Below are 18813 nucleotides of genomic sequence, written 5' to 3'. Positions count from 1 at the left end.
AAAAAAAAAATAAAACAAAAAAAAACTATGCATGGAAAAAAAAATCGGTTAGATAGTTACCTGTGGTACGTTATCATGTTTTGTGTGTTGTGCGTGTTACAAGTCAGTACTCATATGGTGCTCTTTTACTTTTGGCATCGATTGTTGTCCGGTATTAGTCAACTTAAAAAATGAAAAACCAAAAAACCAAAATTAGAATAACTCGAGTCGTTTTTAAAATATAATTGTAAATCCCCAATTTTCTATATTCAGTCATATTAAATTCAGCCCTACAATATTGTCAGTCGGTGGTTTTGTGAGGAATTAGGGGTTCTCATTTCCAGGGCATTAATGAAAGACGCACGATATAGTAATTAGCACACTTGTTAAATTTGCCTGGATTGAATCATTTCAACCGAGCGAATTACTAAATTGTTCTTCATCCTGACCTGCAATGTATAATTAAAATACGAGGTCAAAGATTAGATGCTATTATCTTGATCATTTGAATATCATAATCTCGCTGATCTTATAACAAAACATAAAGTAGATAAGAGGTGAATTTGAATAGACGCATTGTATTAGTAGCAAAGAAGCTTGAAGACAGATGAAACTTAATTATAAATAGATGTAAATTGTCGAACAAGTGCAACGGATCAGATAATATTGAAAGAGTCTTCATTGATACCCTGTAAACATTGTTAGAACGAAACCAATATTCCTGTCATTAACTTTAACATGCTTTCGATACGAAAGATTTGCATGAAAAACAGAATGATAGATATTATACGTTCATGCCGAGGTAATAACGAACTATCACTTTTTCACAACACAACAAAGAATACTAATTCTAGGTAGAAAATACGACATGCTGTAACAGACATGCGCAAAGTTCGTCAATAACTGAATTAAATTGAAAAAAAAAGATTAATTAAAAAAAAAAATATTAAAAAAAAAAAAAAAAAAATTTGCCAACATAAAATACATAGACAAAACCTTCAGTCCAATCCTTATAGTAAGGCAGTAGTTATGGAATTAGAGAGAGAGAAAAAAAGGAGTATATAGTACATATTAATCGAAATGAAAGTGTTACGATGTATAAATACATATGCATACGAGTATATGCGTATGTATTATACAATTAATTATGTGAAATAACTATTACTTGTTGTTTGCGACAGTTACTTGAAAGACGAAAATGTTTATATATATATATACTGCGTAAATAAAAACTGACAAACTAATATACAGGTAGGTTTGTAATTATATATAAGAGTAAAATATACACAAGAGTTACAAGGAAAATTAAGTGACAGTAGTAGTACATAGATACTAACTGTAAATAAATGAACCACAGAGAGTGGATTATGGTGAAATAACTGAGACATGAGAAGCTATAAAAGAAACTTAAGGAAATAATAAAAATCATACAGGGAAATCAATCAATCAATTAACTTTACAAGATCAATTAAATTATTAATCATTAATCATTAATCACAATAATTTATACTATTACTCTACAGCTTTACAGTATTTATTCATATAATAATGTAGAATAGTTAGATACGTTTTCTTTTTGTAACAATTAGGGTGTGAACAGCAAGAAATATCATCGTTGGTCTACTTTTTTACCCGATGGCAAACGACGTTATTTCCATTAGCCACCCATTTGATACTTTCATGTTAATCATCAAGGTTGTATAATACGTCTAGTTAATAATGCCAATTTTTTCTTTCTTATTATTGTCTTTTTTTTTGGTTTGTCAATGAGAGCACAGATATACAGAATGGATAGAAGAGAAGGAGGAATACGTAGTTTCGGTATCAGAGATTAAAACGCATCAATAATAATTGATAATGTAATAATAATAATGGGATTTTTGCCATTAACTTGGGAAATCCAATGTAAACCTTTAACGTCCTGGCACCTTACTATAAGAAGTGGATTGGAGCGTGTGTCTTAGTGAAAGAGCATAATATAATGTATACTGATTTTTGGTGGTGGAGGTTCTTCTGGATTGCTAAATGTGATAATATTATGAAGAATGTAAGAGATAATGGATATGCGCATAGAACTGCACACCCCATTATCCAAGTTCCAGCGATCAGTGACAATCCAGAACGACCCCATTTTCGGTTGATCGATAACAATGCTAGGTTATAGAAATCAGGTAAAGAATCGCCAACTAGCAAATTAATATCATAGAAGTAATAAAGATGTGTGTAAAAAAAGTGTTGTAAGTTGTATATAATCGCACGCACTGATCAAGATGTAACAGTTGACAGCGAAATGGAAGAGATAAATTGTGTTTTTTTTTTTTTTTTTTGTTGTAAACAGGCCAACCAGGAGAGATAGCAAAAAATTGAAGATGTTGCAAAGTATAGAATTTTGGTTTCTTTTTCTTATAGACATATATAAAGTATGGCGTGAAAGTAGATTATAAATAGCGAACATTTTTACCAAGAAATTTTATATGCACATTGGAAAAAAACTTTGAATCCAAGAATCAGCGCAAATGTTGCCATTTAATAAGCGTTTATCGCTAAATTCGACAAGTAGCTTCACAGTTCGACTGTTCCGTAATGCAATGTGTTACTATTCTAGTTATTCAGACAGTTTTTATTCAAACGGCAGCATTCGTCGCTGCGATATGATAAAATGCTTGTGTTCAGTAAACGAACTTTTCAGTATATATATATGTAGCAAAGCGATATCGAGAGGATATTAATTGATACAAAAGTTGAAACATTATTTGATTATTGGATAAATTGATAAGAAACAAGAAAGACCTTTAGAAAAGAAATTTCGGAACAAGCAGGAATAATAAATGTAAAGATATGAAAATAACTGCAGCATGTGTAATGTACAATTTATTGTAAAAAATGACTCAAATCATTCTGTTAAATGGGAGATGATGCTTAAGCTGATAATTTTTTTACTCGGACACTCAAATTTCAATTACGGACTTGACATTATATTCACAGCATTAGTTGCAAGTAAAGGAAATATTAAATACGGTTCAATTTGTAATTTAAGCGTTTGTTTCGTGTTTTTTTTTTTTTTTTTTTTTCATTGGAAATAATGACGGAAGCTGATTCGTCTTTTTTTTTTTTTTTTTTTTTTTTAGCAACAGTAAAAATAATCAGACAACTACAGCTGAAGCTGATATTCATTTGCGATTTGCGACGAAGTAATTAAATCGAAGAGGTTCGAAAGTTCTTTGAAGTCAATTCTGTAACGTATACTGCGAACTGGATTCAACCCATTAGCCAGAATGGTTTGTATATATGAGCTTACGAACGATGAATCATGATTTCGTATATGATTTATGAATCAGACATATCGAATGATGAGAAGTATATATATAATATATATAAAGAGTAGTATAGAGTAATAATAATAAATTAATATGAATTATTAAAGATTACTCGTGACTGGTCTGTATGGCCTCCTTGAAGTTAGTACTCCACATCCAGCCATACTACAAAAATTAACAAACGTTCATGTACCTCGTTTGTCTGCCATAATTGGATTGATTCGAGTTTATTAAATTATTACACACGTTAAGGTTTCTTTAACAATCCGGTATATGTATATATAATATTGTTTCATTACATCTCTGCATCATATAATTGCCATATTATACTGTAATACAGGCTGATCGATGATCGCAGCAATAGTGATTTTGCGTTATACAAAAGCGCTGTTGCTGTTGTTTTTGCTGCTGCTGCTGCCGACGATTAGGTCTTAGAATGTATTACATAGATTAAATTTTCAGGGGGGGGGGGGGGGGGGGGGCACAACTAACACAGACTGATTTGACAAAACATCCGGCTTGCTAGTCCGCAGTAATTAGTAATTACTCAAAATCGTTTTCAATGTAACAGAATCCGTATTTTTAACGTTGATTGATCTGAGGGAATCATATTTTTTTCAAACAATAAGCACCTAGACACAAATATTCTCTCTTACACTCAGATTTATCAATATGACAAAACAATTGATACAACATTAATGACGATGAATATCGTTTGAGGTGTGTATTATATTCAGAGTAGAGATAAGTTCCTTTCAATTAATACTAAATTTGATCGATGAAATATTTTGTCAAATCAAGGGCTCTCAGATAGCAAAAGCGGTCCCGTTATAAATACGATGGTCAAGAACTTTGAACGACTTTACGATGTCTTGGAGACATGAAATCTGTTTTGGGCATCATAAAACGGGGCGGAATATCATGTGAAATCGTTGGCAGGACATTTTCTGATATTTTGCTATCTGAGCCAGGCGTAACATGTCTATTCTATCGGGGAGACAGCAAACACTGAAACTGGTACTCAGAGGTATGAGGGTGGGAAAGTTGACCGAGACACAAGTTGCAGGAATTATCGAGACACCAACTCCACTGGGTAATAATGAAAAAATAAGGTCTTGTATATTCTCTCCCGATATGTGGAGGTGTGTAAAAAAAAAATCCTTAGATAGTATAACTGATGCAGAAAAGGTGTGAACGTTCATCGCAATTATTGTTTACGAATAACTTTTTGACCTAGAGCCAAGTACGCTACAATGTATAATATAAATAAGAACGGCTCCATTACGATATTAGTCACCTGTACACCAAACGTCAGTAATTTCTGGATTTTCAATTTCAATTGTGTATTCTACAGGGTTTGCTCATCTGCTGCAGATTAGATTAAATTAAGTGGTAGCAGGTTCATATTTACATGTAAACGCTATTATTCAGGATAGGCTTTACATAGATTTAATGGCGGGGCTAAGCGGCAGCCAGGTAATTAAATAAGATTTGAAGTAAAACATAATGTTAAAATCTAAATTTGAATGTAACGGATAATATAACTGTGCGTAATGTGCCCAATCTTTGCGATTTGATCTAATGGGGAGGGAAATGAAAATAAAAAATTCTTAATCACAGGGGATTTCATCTAAAAAGGTTTACATTAGATTTCGTATTTATGTATTATTTATGTTAAATAAGATAAAGTGCTGAATAATGCATGGGATAAAATTAAACTCAATCAATACACTATGAAGTTACTCGTCGTTTAGTTTTAAATTAACCAAGTATGAGGTAATAAACGTTCCATCAGAATCATAATTCAAATATTACCGAATATTTAATAAAAATGATTCAAGTACATATACATCTGATCCTAGTCTAACAGAATTATTATCTTTACGGGTTGCAGAGGTTCGATATATAATTCCTGCTTGTATGCGTCGCTTATTCATACCATAGATAATTTACACGCTTTGTCCAATTGCATAGAATAACAATATCTCCAATGTAAACCAAGCATTTTTTTCTTTTTCGCAGTTTCTGCCCTTTCGTCGTGACGGATTTGAACTTGTTACGTTACTCGCAAGCAACAAAGACAATGAGAAAAGTTACAGGAAAATTCACCTTTAACTATTCATTTTACGAGTTACACTTTCAGGAAACTAGCTGGAGCTTACGAAATTTCTAATATTGGTAAATGCCAGGTGTTACATTGTGATACAAAGTAGATACGGATCGGATTTACCCGCATTTTTACTTTTTTTTGTTCATAATTTAGATGCGAATTGTCGCGTAATATTGAATAAGGTATCATGCGAAAATAATTGGGGATCTCCTCATGATTACATTACGATAGTTTGTTTTACACGAATGTTGAAACTAGAAACGTGGATTAAATATGGATTCTGATGTATTGTACTGACAAAGACAAAGAACACACGTACGAAACGGAAATTTGGTTCCATTATTAATACTTTGGTTCAGGCTTATTATTATAATATGATCAACAACTAAGCAGGGTGAAACAATCAGTGCTCCAGGCGGACTACTTCGGAAATGAAATGAAATGAAATCTGCGATTGTGAAGATTACTGTACAATTTTGTAAGATTTGGGATATGCTATAAGAAAAGAATTATGGCTGGGAAAAGTTTGATACAACTTTCCTCATAATTTTCATTCAGTGATATGAAAGAGACAAGTTTCGTATTTTTGATTATTGCGAAAGTAGCCTTTAAAATTGTTGTAAAACTTGATCATCTAGGGTGCGATATTAATTGCAACTGCACGCGGCATTTTTGGCCGATATTTCGATAATATACGACAACTATAACATTGATAAAACGAGTATAATATATTGCTACGGTTTTTACGGTTAAATTTTGATTAAAATTTAAGTTGATTGATGTGATGATAAGAATCCCAAGCGTGACAATGATAATAAAAATGTTCTCATATTTAACGATATGCGAGATACCTAATATTAGGTGTGTATAAAAGTTATGCGTGTAAGACGAAACGTAAAACATATACCTACTTGAAGAAGAATTACTTACGTATTAATAACTGTTTTAAAATACGCGATAATAATTATTGATTTATAGCATTATTTTGTACGTGATAATCATAAAACACGGTGACAATATACTTATTTACAATATAATATTAATGTGTCTACATAACTTTATCTGAAGCATCTTCATTAGATAATTATTAGTGAATAATTAAGTGTTACGCAAGCTATCGGAGACAGGATCATCATCATGCAACAAGGTTCTTGCACACAAGGAATTAGCGAGGCGTTGGGTGTGAATAGTGGGTTTTTAGGATAGCAAGCAGGGCTTTCGATTACCTTAGAATGTTGCCCCGATGTTGGTGTTATTGGCGGGGTTTCTTCAGCCTCCGCGCTCGCTGCGTTCGGTAATCGCTGCTCCTGCACCGACGCCAAGCTGGAGGGAAATGCAAGACATTCATTTTCACTCTGAAATTTCACCCTCAAGTATCCGTCAATTATTCTGCAATCGCTGAATGTTTTGTTACTAATGTTCAGAACAGAAGAATTCGTCAGCTGTATTATAGGAAAATGTATTAGTTGGAGGAAATGCAAAGAGATTTATGGGAAACATGGTTGTAAACAATTCTCCTACCGTTTGAGCGTGACGAGGGTTCCTGTAAGCTTCTTACAGCGCCTGAGTGCAGATTCTAGTCGTTCTGGTTCTTCCTTTAGGAACTTTTCTTCGCGTACAACTTTTTCCATTTCGGAACTCAGGAGGCCCTTCATGCCTTCCTGGAGACTCGGGAAGCGGACTTTTAGATCTGCCACTGTTTTACTAGAGCGTTGCAATGAAAAAAATATACGTATGTCAGTACAGCTGTCTCTGTTACGTCGTAATCAGACACAGAAATTTTTTAAGACAAAAAAACATAACAACAGAAACAAAAAGAGAAATAGCAGAAAAGTTCAGGAATATTATCAATTTTTGAGTAAACTCTGTTCAGGAAAAGTGTCGGAGAGATGTTGATGAATCTTCACGTTAGATTGCACAAATGTGATTTAACAGAACGATTACGCTCAGCTCACAAAACCTATCGCAATAGAATATCTGACGAATGATTACCTTTTTCCTAATTTATATTCAATAAATGCAGAACAGTACCTGGATTTGTTCAGTATAAGCGCCATATTTTCTACATCGGACATGTTTACTCTAGTTTTTCGGTTTATGACATTGCCCCGGAGCTCCTCTACTGTGCTCTCTAGCTCGCTGTGAACATTTAATTCAATTGAATGTATTTTGTATCCGTGTGAATTTAAATATACATATATTTGTAACTGATTACACGCATGACGCAACTCGTCTCGTGTAATTCAATATGCGCACTCACGTGAGATCTTTTTCCAGCCTAATCATTTCTTGCTTGTAGAGGTCTTCTTCGCGGTTCAATCTTGCTTTTTCTGTGTCTCCGGCAGCCCAGGCAGCGTCGCCGCCGGACAGCAGCACAGCCCTGGAAGAAGCGAGGCACTTGTAATGCAAAGAAAATAAATTCACGCGGATTGAAATCAATAATGAGTTACCTGATGGTGATAAATGTATCCCTGATAGTCTCTCTGACTGTGTGCGCTTGAGCTTGGGACATGCGTCTAAGGTTTCGAACTTCTTGGCGTAGATCCTTTGCTTTTTTCTGCAGACCTCTAAGTTGATTATACATTTCAGGAGTGAGAGTCAAGTCTCTATAAACGTATTGACCAGCTGCCAGAGTAGCTGGTTTTGGCGGTGGCGTCGGCTTATGCCTTTCCCGTTCTGTAAATATATTTTTAAAAGGCAGTTAGATATGGGAACATTGTAAATTTCAATTCGCTACAAGAAGCAATTATTATCCCGTAAATTGTCTGCATTGTAAACCGTTTTGAAGTGCAGCATCAATTGACTGTTATTAATTGTTTGTAAAATTCAAGTTTTCATCTCGTATAGTCATTGGAACGATATTTCGTGACGGTATAGACAAAAGCCCCGAGCATCCAGGAAGCATAAGAGAATGAATATGCATCAATTTGCAGAAATCCATTTTATACACATTCGAACTATTCCGATGGGTAATCGGTACCATTTGTAGCTCTATAGTTGTGAATTTTCTAGAAGTATTAAGGTGAAAGCAAACATTTGATCACGGATTTTTCTGCAGTCTTGGCGCAAGTCCCTGGCAGCTTAATTATTGTTTGAAGATGAATAGTGACGAGTGTTGATACAAAATGTTGAGTGACGATAAATCAAAATGATGCTGTAACAAATTTGGTAAATACATGTTACCTTGTGATGACATCCTTGGCAGTGTGGATGATTTTATAGCTGGTTTTGTAGGCTTTGTGTCCGCTAGTGTGGTAGCATTGCACACAATCATACAACAGCGTGTTAAATATAAAATACAATTTACAATTGGCCGCGCGCAGTGCCACAACAAAATTTAATACATTTCAAAGATTTTATACGTAGTCATTTGTAGCGTTTAATACGATTTCGACTACTACGGTTATACAATAAGTGGAAAGTAGCAGATATTTGGAGAAATGAATCCATCCTCTTTAGTTAAAAAAGGAAAATATCTTTCCCGATGATGGAAGGCTAACCGCAGGGATGGGAAAACTTGAACACAGGTTCCGAATAATGATTTGCTACTTTCCCATTGAAATGAAGGTGATTTAGACTAGTTAGCGATGAAAAGCCGGTCAGTTTTTTTACCTGCGTGTTGCGGGGAATGTTGTTTAGGAGAGTTCATATCTGGTGGCTCGTCACTGAAGGAGACTGACTTTTCAAATGACACCGACTTGTCTGGAATAAATTTTGAAGACTATTTTCTTTGGGAATCTTTCTCTTGCGCATTTTGCGATGGTTGATTATTTAATATAAAATCAACAACATCCATATTGTGCTTTGATTAATGTGCCATAAGATTATGAATCAAAGAAAAAAATCAGGTGTATGTCGACGTAGATAAGCTGCAAGATGATCATGCAAAAAAAAATAAAACAAATGTATAACGAAAGAAAATCGATGTAATCAATGATCAATGAAAATGTTGAATTGTGCATTGTTCACATTGACGGTACGACAATTATGTCTGTAGTAACAGGATTTTTTAATTGTGGATTATAAGTCGTATAAGAATAAATCGATGCAAAGAAAAATTGGCTGTTTCTATTGCGTGGAAATTATATTAACTGGAAGAAAGAAACAAAATTTGAAACTCTGTCTGAAATTATACCATCGTCATGCTCAAGTAGAGGGCGTAATTCAATTAATTAAATAACATATCGAAACATGAACACATATATTTAAGCTGAACAGATCGGGGGGGGTGGGAGGAAAAAAGTTGAAAAAAATGTTTGGATTTGGAAGAATGATCATGCTTACGCAGAAAAATTTTGTAAGCGAACCTTTGCCTAATTTTGGCGGCTTAACATCAGTCCTTAAGTATGAGTCATCTGTAATGCGATGTGAGACACACTTATTGACAAAAATACATGACGGTGATACTAATACGTATGTAATAAGGTAGCTATGATGATGATAAAGATATGGTGACAGAACAGGGTCTTAGAGATTAGAGACACACCTGGCAATGAGGCGGAGCTGGAGCTAGAATGTTTGTCGAACTCGTCTCCTGCGCCTGGTGTGCGTTAGTGGGAATAATAAAGCAGTTGTACAGCAGGGTATTAAGAAGGCTTCGCCCAAAGAGCCACACTATCGTACGCTGGGCAGTTTATAGAGTGACAAATAAAAATATACCGTGTGTTAATGCCTCAGCTTAGTTAAGTTCAGCTCTTGGGAAGCTGAATATTTTATAGCGAGGAAATTCCGTATCAATTATTACAGGCTGTGGAAATATCTAAGATATGCTATTAAATTAAATTGTGATCTGGTTCGAGATTTAAAATGTCAATATTTCATTTTTGTACCTCTATCACATTCCCCTGTATTACTGAATTTCACATCGGCAAGTAATCACGACGAAATGCATTCTAGATTGTACAGTAAAATTTTTTCATACATATGTCACTCGGTGTATTTACACGTCGATTATCGTCAATATTTTTTGTTTTCGTTTCTAACTTTCTCACGTGCATGGTAAACAATGTTTGTATAATTCATATATATTGAATTGCTTTGTGCTCAAGATGTGTAGAAGCGGCCATTGTCATTTTAAAATGCAAGCCAGGAGATATCATCTTACTAATTATGAGCTACTACTAATTACGAGTGTCTAATCTTGATATTGCAATGAGTGGGGTAGATTCAAATTATTCGACATGCTTTCTCATTCATCATCTTTCGCTTCGACGATCAGTTTGAAAGGATCGCGAGACTCGTGAAAAATTATCTTTGTTATCAGTTTTGTCAACAACTTTGCGCTATAGTAATAGTAATAGTAATAGTAATAGTAATAGTAATAGTTATAGTATGTATCGATATGAAATGATATCGAACGGACCCATACCTGCTGTTCTGTAGGGATCGCGAGGCGCGGGGACCTGCAAATAGTCCCTCGGCGAGGGGCTGGCGTGTGGAGCATGAGTCAAAGCTTTCTGCACAAGTCCGGTCAAATTAGCGAGTTGTCGTTCCATGTGCTCCACCCTTATCCTGTTGAAAATCGGACGTTGAATTACATAATTGTCTTTGCATAAAATGGCGGAAAACCTATTTTGTACATGCGTTTTCAAGTCACGTTGTAGCATCGTCCATGAATATTTTTCAACAATAAATTGTAGAACTGTAGCAAATTTAAGGCATCGATCCGGGCAGTCATTATCACATTACATTACGTACAAATGCATATCGTGGTACATGTGTGATTACATGTACGATGCACATAGATATATTTTTGCAAGCTGGCTAAGCACACACTAAAGATGCAAACTCCCTCTTTTTCCATGTAGGCTAGTCAAGGTTTCGCTAAAGTTTCACACGTTTCGATTCATTGATGGTCGACGACGCACCTACACTTTGTAAGCTTCCAGATGATTTTTGCCAATTAATTTTACGCAATTTGGGAAAAGAACAACGTCTATAATGCACAACAGGCAAAGTTAAATTAAGTTCGTTGTGGAGTTACTTTGCGTAATTAGTTTTGCGATTTTTTTTGTCGATGTTACGTGTATGCGTCGTCATATATCGTGAATAATAAGGAGGTAATTATTAACATTAAAAAATAAATCCCATGCCATCTTCGAACGAAAAAAAAAAGAAATAAACCAACACAAGAGCAAAGCAAGACTATGCTTTTTTTTTGACGTAATAGAACAAGTAGAGGTAAATGTTAATATTATGCAACAGGCACAGACATCATAGGCATTGCATATAATGAGGTCATTTGTAAGAATCATTGTACCGGGTAGCGTCGTAAGGCTGTCCACCGGGGGTCAGAGCAGGTGCCCCGGGGGGAAATGGGGATCGTGGGGGGCCAGTCGGAGGGCGACCAGGTGGCTTCACACCGTAAAGGCTGTAAGAATCCTCCAACAGCTCCGTATCGCTGCACCACCCACAACAAACACACATCCATACTATCAGCTATCAAGAGTTCCAGAAGTAATCCGTTTTCCCTAATATTATGATCATCCAGGTGATGCAGAAAACTACTGGAGGTGATGGCTGTTGTTTCTTTTTTTTTCTTCTTTCTTATTCGATCCTTTACCACCACGATTACGCGAGGGATATAGGATTAGATCTCGATATTATTCGTCGAAAATCTACTCGATTATTGGATAAAAATAACGTCTTGCATATTTACTTCGGGATCCCATTACAGTAAGTTAATTTTGCCAATTTTCTAATTCTGAAAGAATTACTGGAGTGGTTTTAGCGAGTGTTTCGATCCTCATGCATGTTTACTTTGTCTTTCTGAACACTTCGAACCCAGAGTAATAACGCCGTGGCTAACTTGGAGCGTGCAATTTTTGGGTGAAGCGAAAGCGAAAAGGTATGTGCATATGCATGCCTCGTATAGCCATACCGGACGGTTTTAATCAATGAACTTCAATACTAAAACAATGCGTCTGATATCGACGGTTGATTAAACATTTAAAGCCACTCGGCGCGGTGTGTTGTGCGTTATATGATGATAATCCAATATATAATGCTGTTTACTGTCAGTAAAATTGTGGTTAGTAGAAATCCGCATCAGCCTACCTAGCTTCTTCGTCAATAACTGGTGTTACGGTTCCAGAATACTGGGAGTAGTATGGGTCTTCATAGCTGCTACCTGTGCTGTACGGCCCCGCCGAATACCTTCCAGATCCAGCACCGACTACACCGGTCCTCTCCGGACTGCTCATGTATCCGCTTTCTCCATGGAGTCGATCTGCAGAAATATTTCATAATAGTACTAAGAGGATTTTATTCGTTTTCTGATCGGTTGTTAATATTGATAAATTTCAACTATTTGTTTCCTCTCGATTTATTTTTAACCAGGTTTGTTGAAAGTGTCCGATTATGTACCAATTTTTGGTACTGTGGTATTGATTATAAGTATTTTGGAAAGTTTCAGATACTAGTTGTCCAAATACCGATGACTTTTACCTGTATCCCATTTGCCTGTTGATACGTGCCATGTCCGTGTACATGTTTAACGAAAGAATAATATGTTTGTTCAAACGTGTATTGAGTAATTATATCTAGGTATCGAATTATCTAAACGAAAAGCATGTACAGGAATTTTGGAAGACTTACGAAAAAATCTACGTTAACAAGTGTGTAAATATCACTACTGTCTATATTTATATATTTTTACCGACACCAAAACAATAATAATCATGATGTAAATAATATCCATTGTGAACGTGCACAAAAAATAATAATGAATAAATTCCAATTATCACACAATGATATATACAATATACCAACAAATCATGAAGAATCAATTGAATGTATGAATTTTTTATATCAAATTATAACGTATGTCCTGATCGTTGAAGATGATATAAGACTTATTATATTAAATCGCGAATCTAATTTCTCGTTCTTTGTCAGATTGTTTCCTCATTTGAGCAAAAGTCAAAGACGGCAATTATACGGGATCTTAAATCCTATTAGTCGTTTGAAAATATCTCTTGGCAATATAAATTATACCCTGTTACACTATTACTGGCTGTTAATGTAGGTTGGCCAAGGAGATGAAGCTGTGCATGGTCTTCAGAATGTATTGAATTAAGTTGCCTGTAGCCTGTCCTTTGCCATCGGGATACAAATAAAAACTGGATAATATCAATTCATCATGGTCGCAGACAGCGATAACTCATTTTCAATATCGAGCTTTGATTACAGATTATATTAGTGATCTGATGGGATTAGCATATCGGTAATTGAAATGTTAATTTTAATGGGCGTTAAGTCATAGGAACACTTCAAGCCGGTCGCTGTCCTAGGCTAAGGATTTCACTGACCTGGTATACTATAGAGGGAGACCGAGCTGTCTCTAGAGAAGCGTGCGGAGCCCCCAAGGCTGCCGAGGGGACTCTTACCACATTGGTAGCTGCGAAGCGGCTTTGCAGGTGGCACTCCGCCTCCACCTAGCCAACCCATCAAAACCAAAACCATTGTATCCAATAACCGTCACCCAAAGCTCAGTTATTTTCAATATCAGGACGGCTACATTCTGGTTAGTCAAGGATTTGTTACATCACAATCTGCTTTCCTTATAGGCGTGTACTTTTCAATCGATATTGTCATCGCCAAGAAAATGTCTGGCGTAGCCATAGATTTATATTGAAATTATGAACCTGGCATAACGGTTTTCACAACAAATTTTATCCAAGAATTCTGCAACCTGTACTAGAATTAAAAAAAATATCAAGCCTTACGGGAGAAATTCCGTAATTTCTTGCGGTAGATTATTTTGAAATGAGAATTTGGTATTTTTAACGAATCAAGATACACAAATTGTTGATGAATGTCGGAGTAGCCACATATGGCACGGTTTGTCGAAAAATATGTAGTTTATATGGCTTCAAAGTTCTTACGTACAAGGTATATATACAAATTCAAAACTCAAAATTATAATATACAGCTCAATGTAAGGGAAACAGCGGTGTCTAGGGATAATTTTAAAACAATATTGTTGATTCTTTATTCTAGACGTTGGCAGTCAATCGTAGGCAACCCTTACACACACGTACGTGCAAATTTTGAAAGTCGGATTCTCATTTTTTAAGTTCTCTGTGCAATTGGAATTTTAATGAAATTATCCTTGCCGCAATTTTGTTGCGCGTAAAATGTCGTTCATTGGCTGTTGAGCGCTGATAATGAAGTAATAGTGAAAATAAAGTCCGAAGCGGATCGCGATGGCGGCCATGTTGACTTTTGTGCCAGTATTTGAGTTCGTTTTTGAAATATTTGACGAACCTTGTTTCTTGTTCATAACGTTCGTCAAGTTTTCATTTAAATATTTAATTTCACTTCGTGTCACCAAGTTTTGAATAATGTGTATTTGTGTTTGTGGGAAATTGAGTACATGGTTCACTCGGAATGAACCAAATGGTCCAGAATTCAGGTTTAAGATTGCTATACGATGTTCAATGAGAATTCTAAAACCGACTTTTCAGGTGATCCTTTCATGTCGCGGTTAATGGCCTGCAAATTATGATGTAAGTATGGGGCATATGAACGAGAAAAAAAAATGCCAATAAAACTAAACATATGTTTAACATCGCGCGCTAGAAGCTGAAAAAAAAGTCTAAATAAAATAAAAACAAGCGGGTATATTCCTCATATTTTTTTATTTCTAGTGAACCTGCTCAACGTAAGGTTACATTCGATTACCAGGCATGCGTTTTGGGTCGTTTCATGCAAAACTGACTAGAATTAATTAACCAACTCGATCTACATAGGCACAAGACAGTAATTATCAGTAATAAAATGTTACGACTAATTTAGTTGCAACGTTTAGTATAACGGCGTTATTCGTGTTGGAACAAATCATTTAGATAGGCAATCACGCGTATTACGTTAATTGAAACCGTTATGAAATTCAGCTGAAAAGTGTTAAAATTCTTGCGTGTACCGCGTGTAGTGGATTAACACTCCTTTTGTTTCTACAAAATCACGTATGTATGTACAAAGCTACATCATCTTTACGTAAGTGCAGAAGTAGGTAACTTCAGCTGAGTTACGCGTCATAACGAAAAGAGTTCGTTATAGCTAGCGTATTGAGGTCAACATCAAAACCGACGGAACATCAATCACTTCAATTTTGTGCTCTAATTGCACAGTGGGCTTTATATCGCAGTCTAAATGGCGTAAATAGGATTAACTTGACGTCAAAATAGTCTAGAAATTTCTCAAGAATTACTACAGACGCGATAAAGTGAATCATCATGCGGTTGAGAAAAAAAAAAATTTTTACGTTCTATTACGAAGTTTAAATTAAATTTTTCTACATCTTTGTTAATAGCTCAGAACAACTGCAAAGTTGGATGTTTGAATTTTTTTACATCCAATTAAAGTTAAGCAATTGCACTAAAGATAGTGTTTTGGGGTTTACAGCGGCAATAAGGTGACCGTACAATATCCTCGTTTCCAAATGAAACCGCGATAAAAATTATTGATAACGTCATACTCGGCGTAAATTCGTACGGAATTAACTGGGTGTAATAAGTGCCGCCGCATTAATTGCGTCACGAGTCTGTATTTCTCACCACCGTAATATAAATTGCCTTACATGATCAGCCTCCGTAATTTTCGACTGTATAAAAATTAGGTGTTCCTACAACACGTCATGCATACCGAATTGTTACCATACACGTGGATTTAGGAACCCGCAATGAAACGATCAAGACCGTCACTTGATCATTGTGTAGCCTGAAATACCGAGCGGTCTAATTAGACCTTTCATTGAAAGTTTCAACAACCATCCCACCTGCCAAGATCAAACAAATTAGCGTAACGGTGTTGGTGAACCATCAATCTTTGCCACGGTTAGTCAACGGTTAATTATATTGTGCGTTTCAGTTTAGTTCAGCTAATTGGCGAATTACCGACGTTAGCAAGGTCGATAAATCGTTAAATGTATAGCATATTACACGAACAATAAGATTGTTTATAAGCTATTATCGAACATAACTATCAAGAAAGAATACCCGTTCAATTGCGCAAAACTAGTTCAACGCCGTTACGGAACGAATTTCTAGTGAAAGTTAACGCTCAACTGCGCATGCGTAAGTTGTTGAAATCCAGTTGGTGGTTCATTTGGCCAACGGGATGCGAGAAACGTGGCGACTGCGCACTAGAACGGTTTACCTCAACCCCTGAATTCAGCGTTGCCAACCTCTCAGATGGATATTTCTTTAAATGGCGCCAAAACCATTCTTTATATTTATTATTTAGATAGCCCCACAATAATTTTTCATATTTCTCAGTCTCAGTGATGTTTGACCGCATTGAAACTCAATAAGTACAGAAATACATAATATATTTCATCTTTTCGCTTTATAACATGGACAATTTTCCTCGAAATATATAATGATAATTACCGATCGAGCTAACACAGACAGAATTATATTCTTGAATCTGAATTGTAAGTATGAAGATATGAGAAACTTTTATTTAAATAATATATCTTTATTTTTAATATTTAGGACCACCAGCTTGTCAAATAGGTGCGTTTGAAAATTGCAGACGATAACTAATTGGTGCATATTTTCTCAGGAACCTCACAATGGATTGATTTTTAGTCTGCTGTTTCGATTTCACAGACCATATTTATTGATTTTGCTACCGGTTTTGAAATTTCGTCAGAAATTTTCAGACTTTCTTCATATTCCGGCTTAAATGACAAAATTTCTAATGAAAAAAAAACAAGTTTTTCTCTTTCTTTGAACGGACTCTACTATCTTTAGATCCGAAGAAATTTCATTAGGGTTGGCAACGATGCGGTATTGATATAAGGTTTTTCGGCGGGTTCGTTACGTCAATTTTCCGAGTAAACATGATTGTATGATGTTTCGAGACGTTTTCTTTTTTTTTTTTTTTTCAAAGCTGCCAGAAACGAAACAGTGTTGACTATTATAATTGCTACACGTCATGGCAAATGTCATACAACCCGCATGCACGCACCATGGTTGTATTAATAATAAAAATATATAAATAATAAAACAGCAATATATGTACGTCGAAGCTTAGCTGCCAGCAACAAGATCACAAACGGCCTGTAATTTAATCCAAAATACGCGGATAATTATACCTGGAGTTCCTAGGGCCTTCGACTGCGTTGAATTCGCATTGGGGCCTGAGACAGCTGAAGAAGCAGCAGGGCTGTAGGCCCTCAGCAAGGGTCCCCCACGAGGCAGAGTGCTGCTGCCCCCCATGTAGTAGCCCCCGTTACCGGAAGTAGAATTTTTCGCAGTCTGAAACAAAGGAGGATAAATAAATGGCAGGTTAATTTGAAGTGACCGATTCCCAGAGAGATCGATGAATGGAATGCAGCTTTTTCTCCGCAAGGCTGCGTGCATGTAAAGCAACACGTTGTAAACAAATTATCATTGAACTAATTCGGTAACAGGATGTGGAATTTCGGAGGTGTGGTCCGTGTTCCCGCAATTTCGTGCGTATAACAAACATTGACGAATAATAAATACCCGGCTAATGTTTCACTAATTTCATAATCGTCAGTTCTGACGAGTCAAGGATTAATATCACGGTTGAGATTTGAGTTTATTGATAGGTTAGTCATTGACATTCTAGGTCAGACTTGTCATTAGTTACTAAAATTGACTTATTCCCACATTCCATCAGTCAGTCACTGTATGCATCCATCTGTAAGTAGTTCGCAATTGTTCAAACTTATTACGAAAAAGAATTATTATACTTTCAACCAATCAATAATCTGTTACATGATTTGTTGACTGATCTCGGCATAATTTTAATGGGCTGATAAAAAGGTAATCCGGGAAACGCGTGCTAACTTTCCATGCTTCAAGTATACACGCATTAATTCACAGTGTTTGCGTTGCTGGCCTCAGACACGCGACTTACGTTCACTTGTTGTACGATACATTAGTTAATTAATACGTAGTCAGGGTCAGGGAGCAATTCAACGCGATAAAATCACGCCTGTGTATCAATAATAATTTGTCAACGTTAACAGCTCAAGCATATGATCGTTGTTGATGCTGCTCGACGATAAATCATACAGAAACACGAATACGAGTGATACTGGAGGGTAATAATTTATTTTCTGAAAGATTGATATTAATAAATATGTGGTGGTATATGAATTATTGGTTCCCGTTATTCAAACTGTTCGAAATCCATCGCAGCACACTGGAGATTTGACGTATATGCTATTAGTTAATTACATAAGAGTAAGCAGTTCCACTACCTAATATATTATTCACCGTACTTTCTAACTCCCGCATTGAATAACTCCGAATCGCGCTAAAAAATTTTTTGTAGAATAAAACATACTTAGTGTAAATCCGGGTCAAAAACTCTTCTGAAGTTTTCCTTATTATTCATCGACGTCTGGCTTTTGTATTGCAATTTGCA

At 35.7% G+C, this 18813-nt stretch overlaps 1 protein-coding gene across 18 annotated transcripts in view; it reads right to left on the bottom strand.

The window, feature by feature from the left end:
* Positions 1-18813, bottom strand: part of LOC124180225 — a 163008-nt gene that overhangs the window by 6620 nt on the left and 137575 nt on the right. For 4 of the 18 annotated variants that reach the window (XM_046565452.1, XM_046565455.1, XM_046565456.1 and 1 more), the window contains 14 exons: positions 17510-17672; positions 13716-13841; positions 12463-12634; positions 11666-11815; positions 10775-10917; positions 9893-9946; positions 9714-9761; positions 9019-9108; positions 8590-8652; positions 7857-8082; positions 7667-7786; positions 7438-7545; positions 6928-7110; positions 6633-6819 (listed from right to left, as the gene is read on the bottom strand). In XM_046565452.1, coding sequence (XP_046421408.1) covers positions 6633-6819; positions 6928-7110; positions 7438-7545; positions 7667-7786; positions 7857-8082; positions 8590-8652; positions 9019-9108; positions 9714-9761; positions 9893-9946; positions 10775-10917; positions 11666-11815; positions 12463-12634; positions 13716-13841; positions 17510-17672 — 1833 coding nt within the window. Of the gene's footprint in view, positions 1-60; positions 163-3408; positions 3462-6632; positions 6849-6927; positions 7111-7437; positions 7546-7666; positions 7787-7856; positions 8083-8589; positions 8653-9018; positions 9109-9713; positions 9762-9892; positions 9947-10774; positions 10918-11665; positions 11816-12462; positions 12635-13715; positions 13842-17509; positions 17673-18813 lie in introns of those variants that run through there. The other 14 variants (XM_046565467.1, XM_046565468.1, XM_046565469.1 and 11 more) reach the window with 14 other exon arrangements.

The sequence above is a fragment of the Neodiprion fabricii genome, chromosome 4 (assembly GCF_021155785.1).
Source record: "Neodiprion fabricii isolate iyNeoFabr1 chromosome 4, iyNeoFabr1.1, whole genome shotgun sequence".
In the NCBI taxonomy this organism is placed as follows: Eukaryota; Metazoa; Arthropoda; class Insecta; order Hymenoptera; family Diprionidae; genus Neodiprion; species Neodiprion fabricii.
The sequence above is the reverse complement of the archived record's forward strand: the minus strand, read 5'-3'. Positions and strand labels throughout refer to the sequence as shown.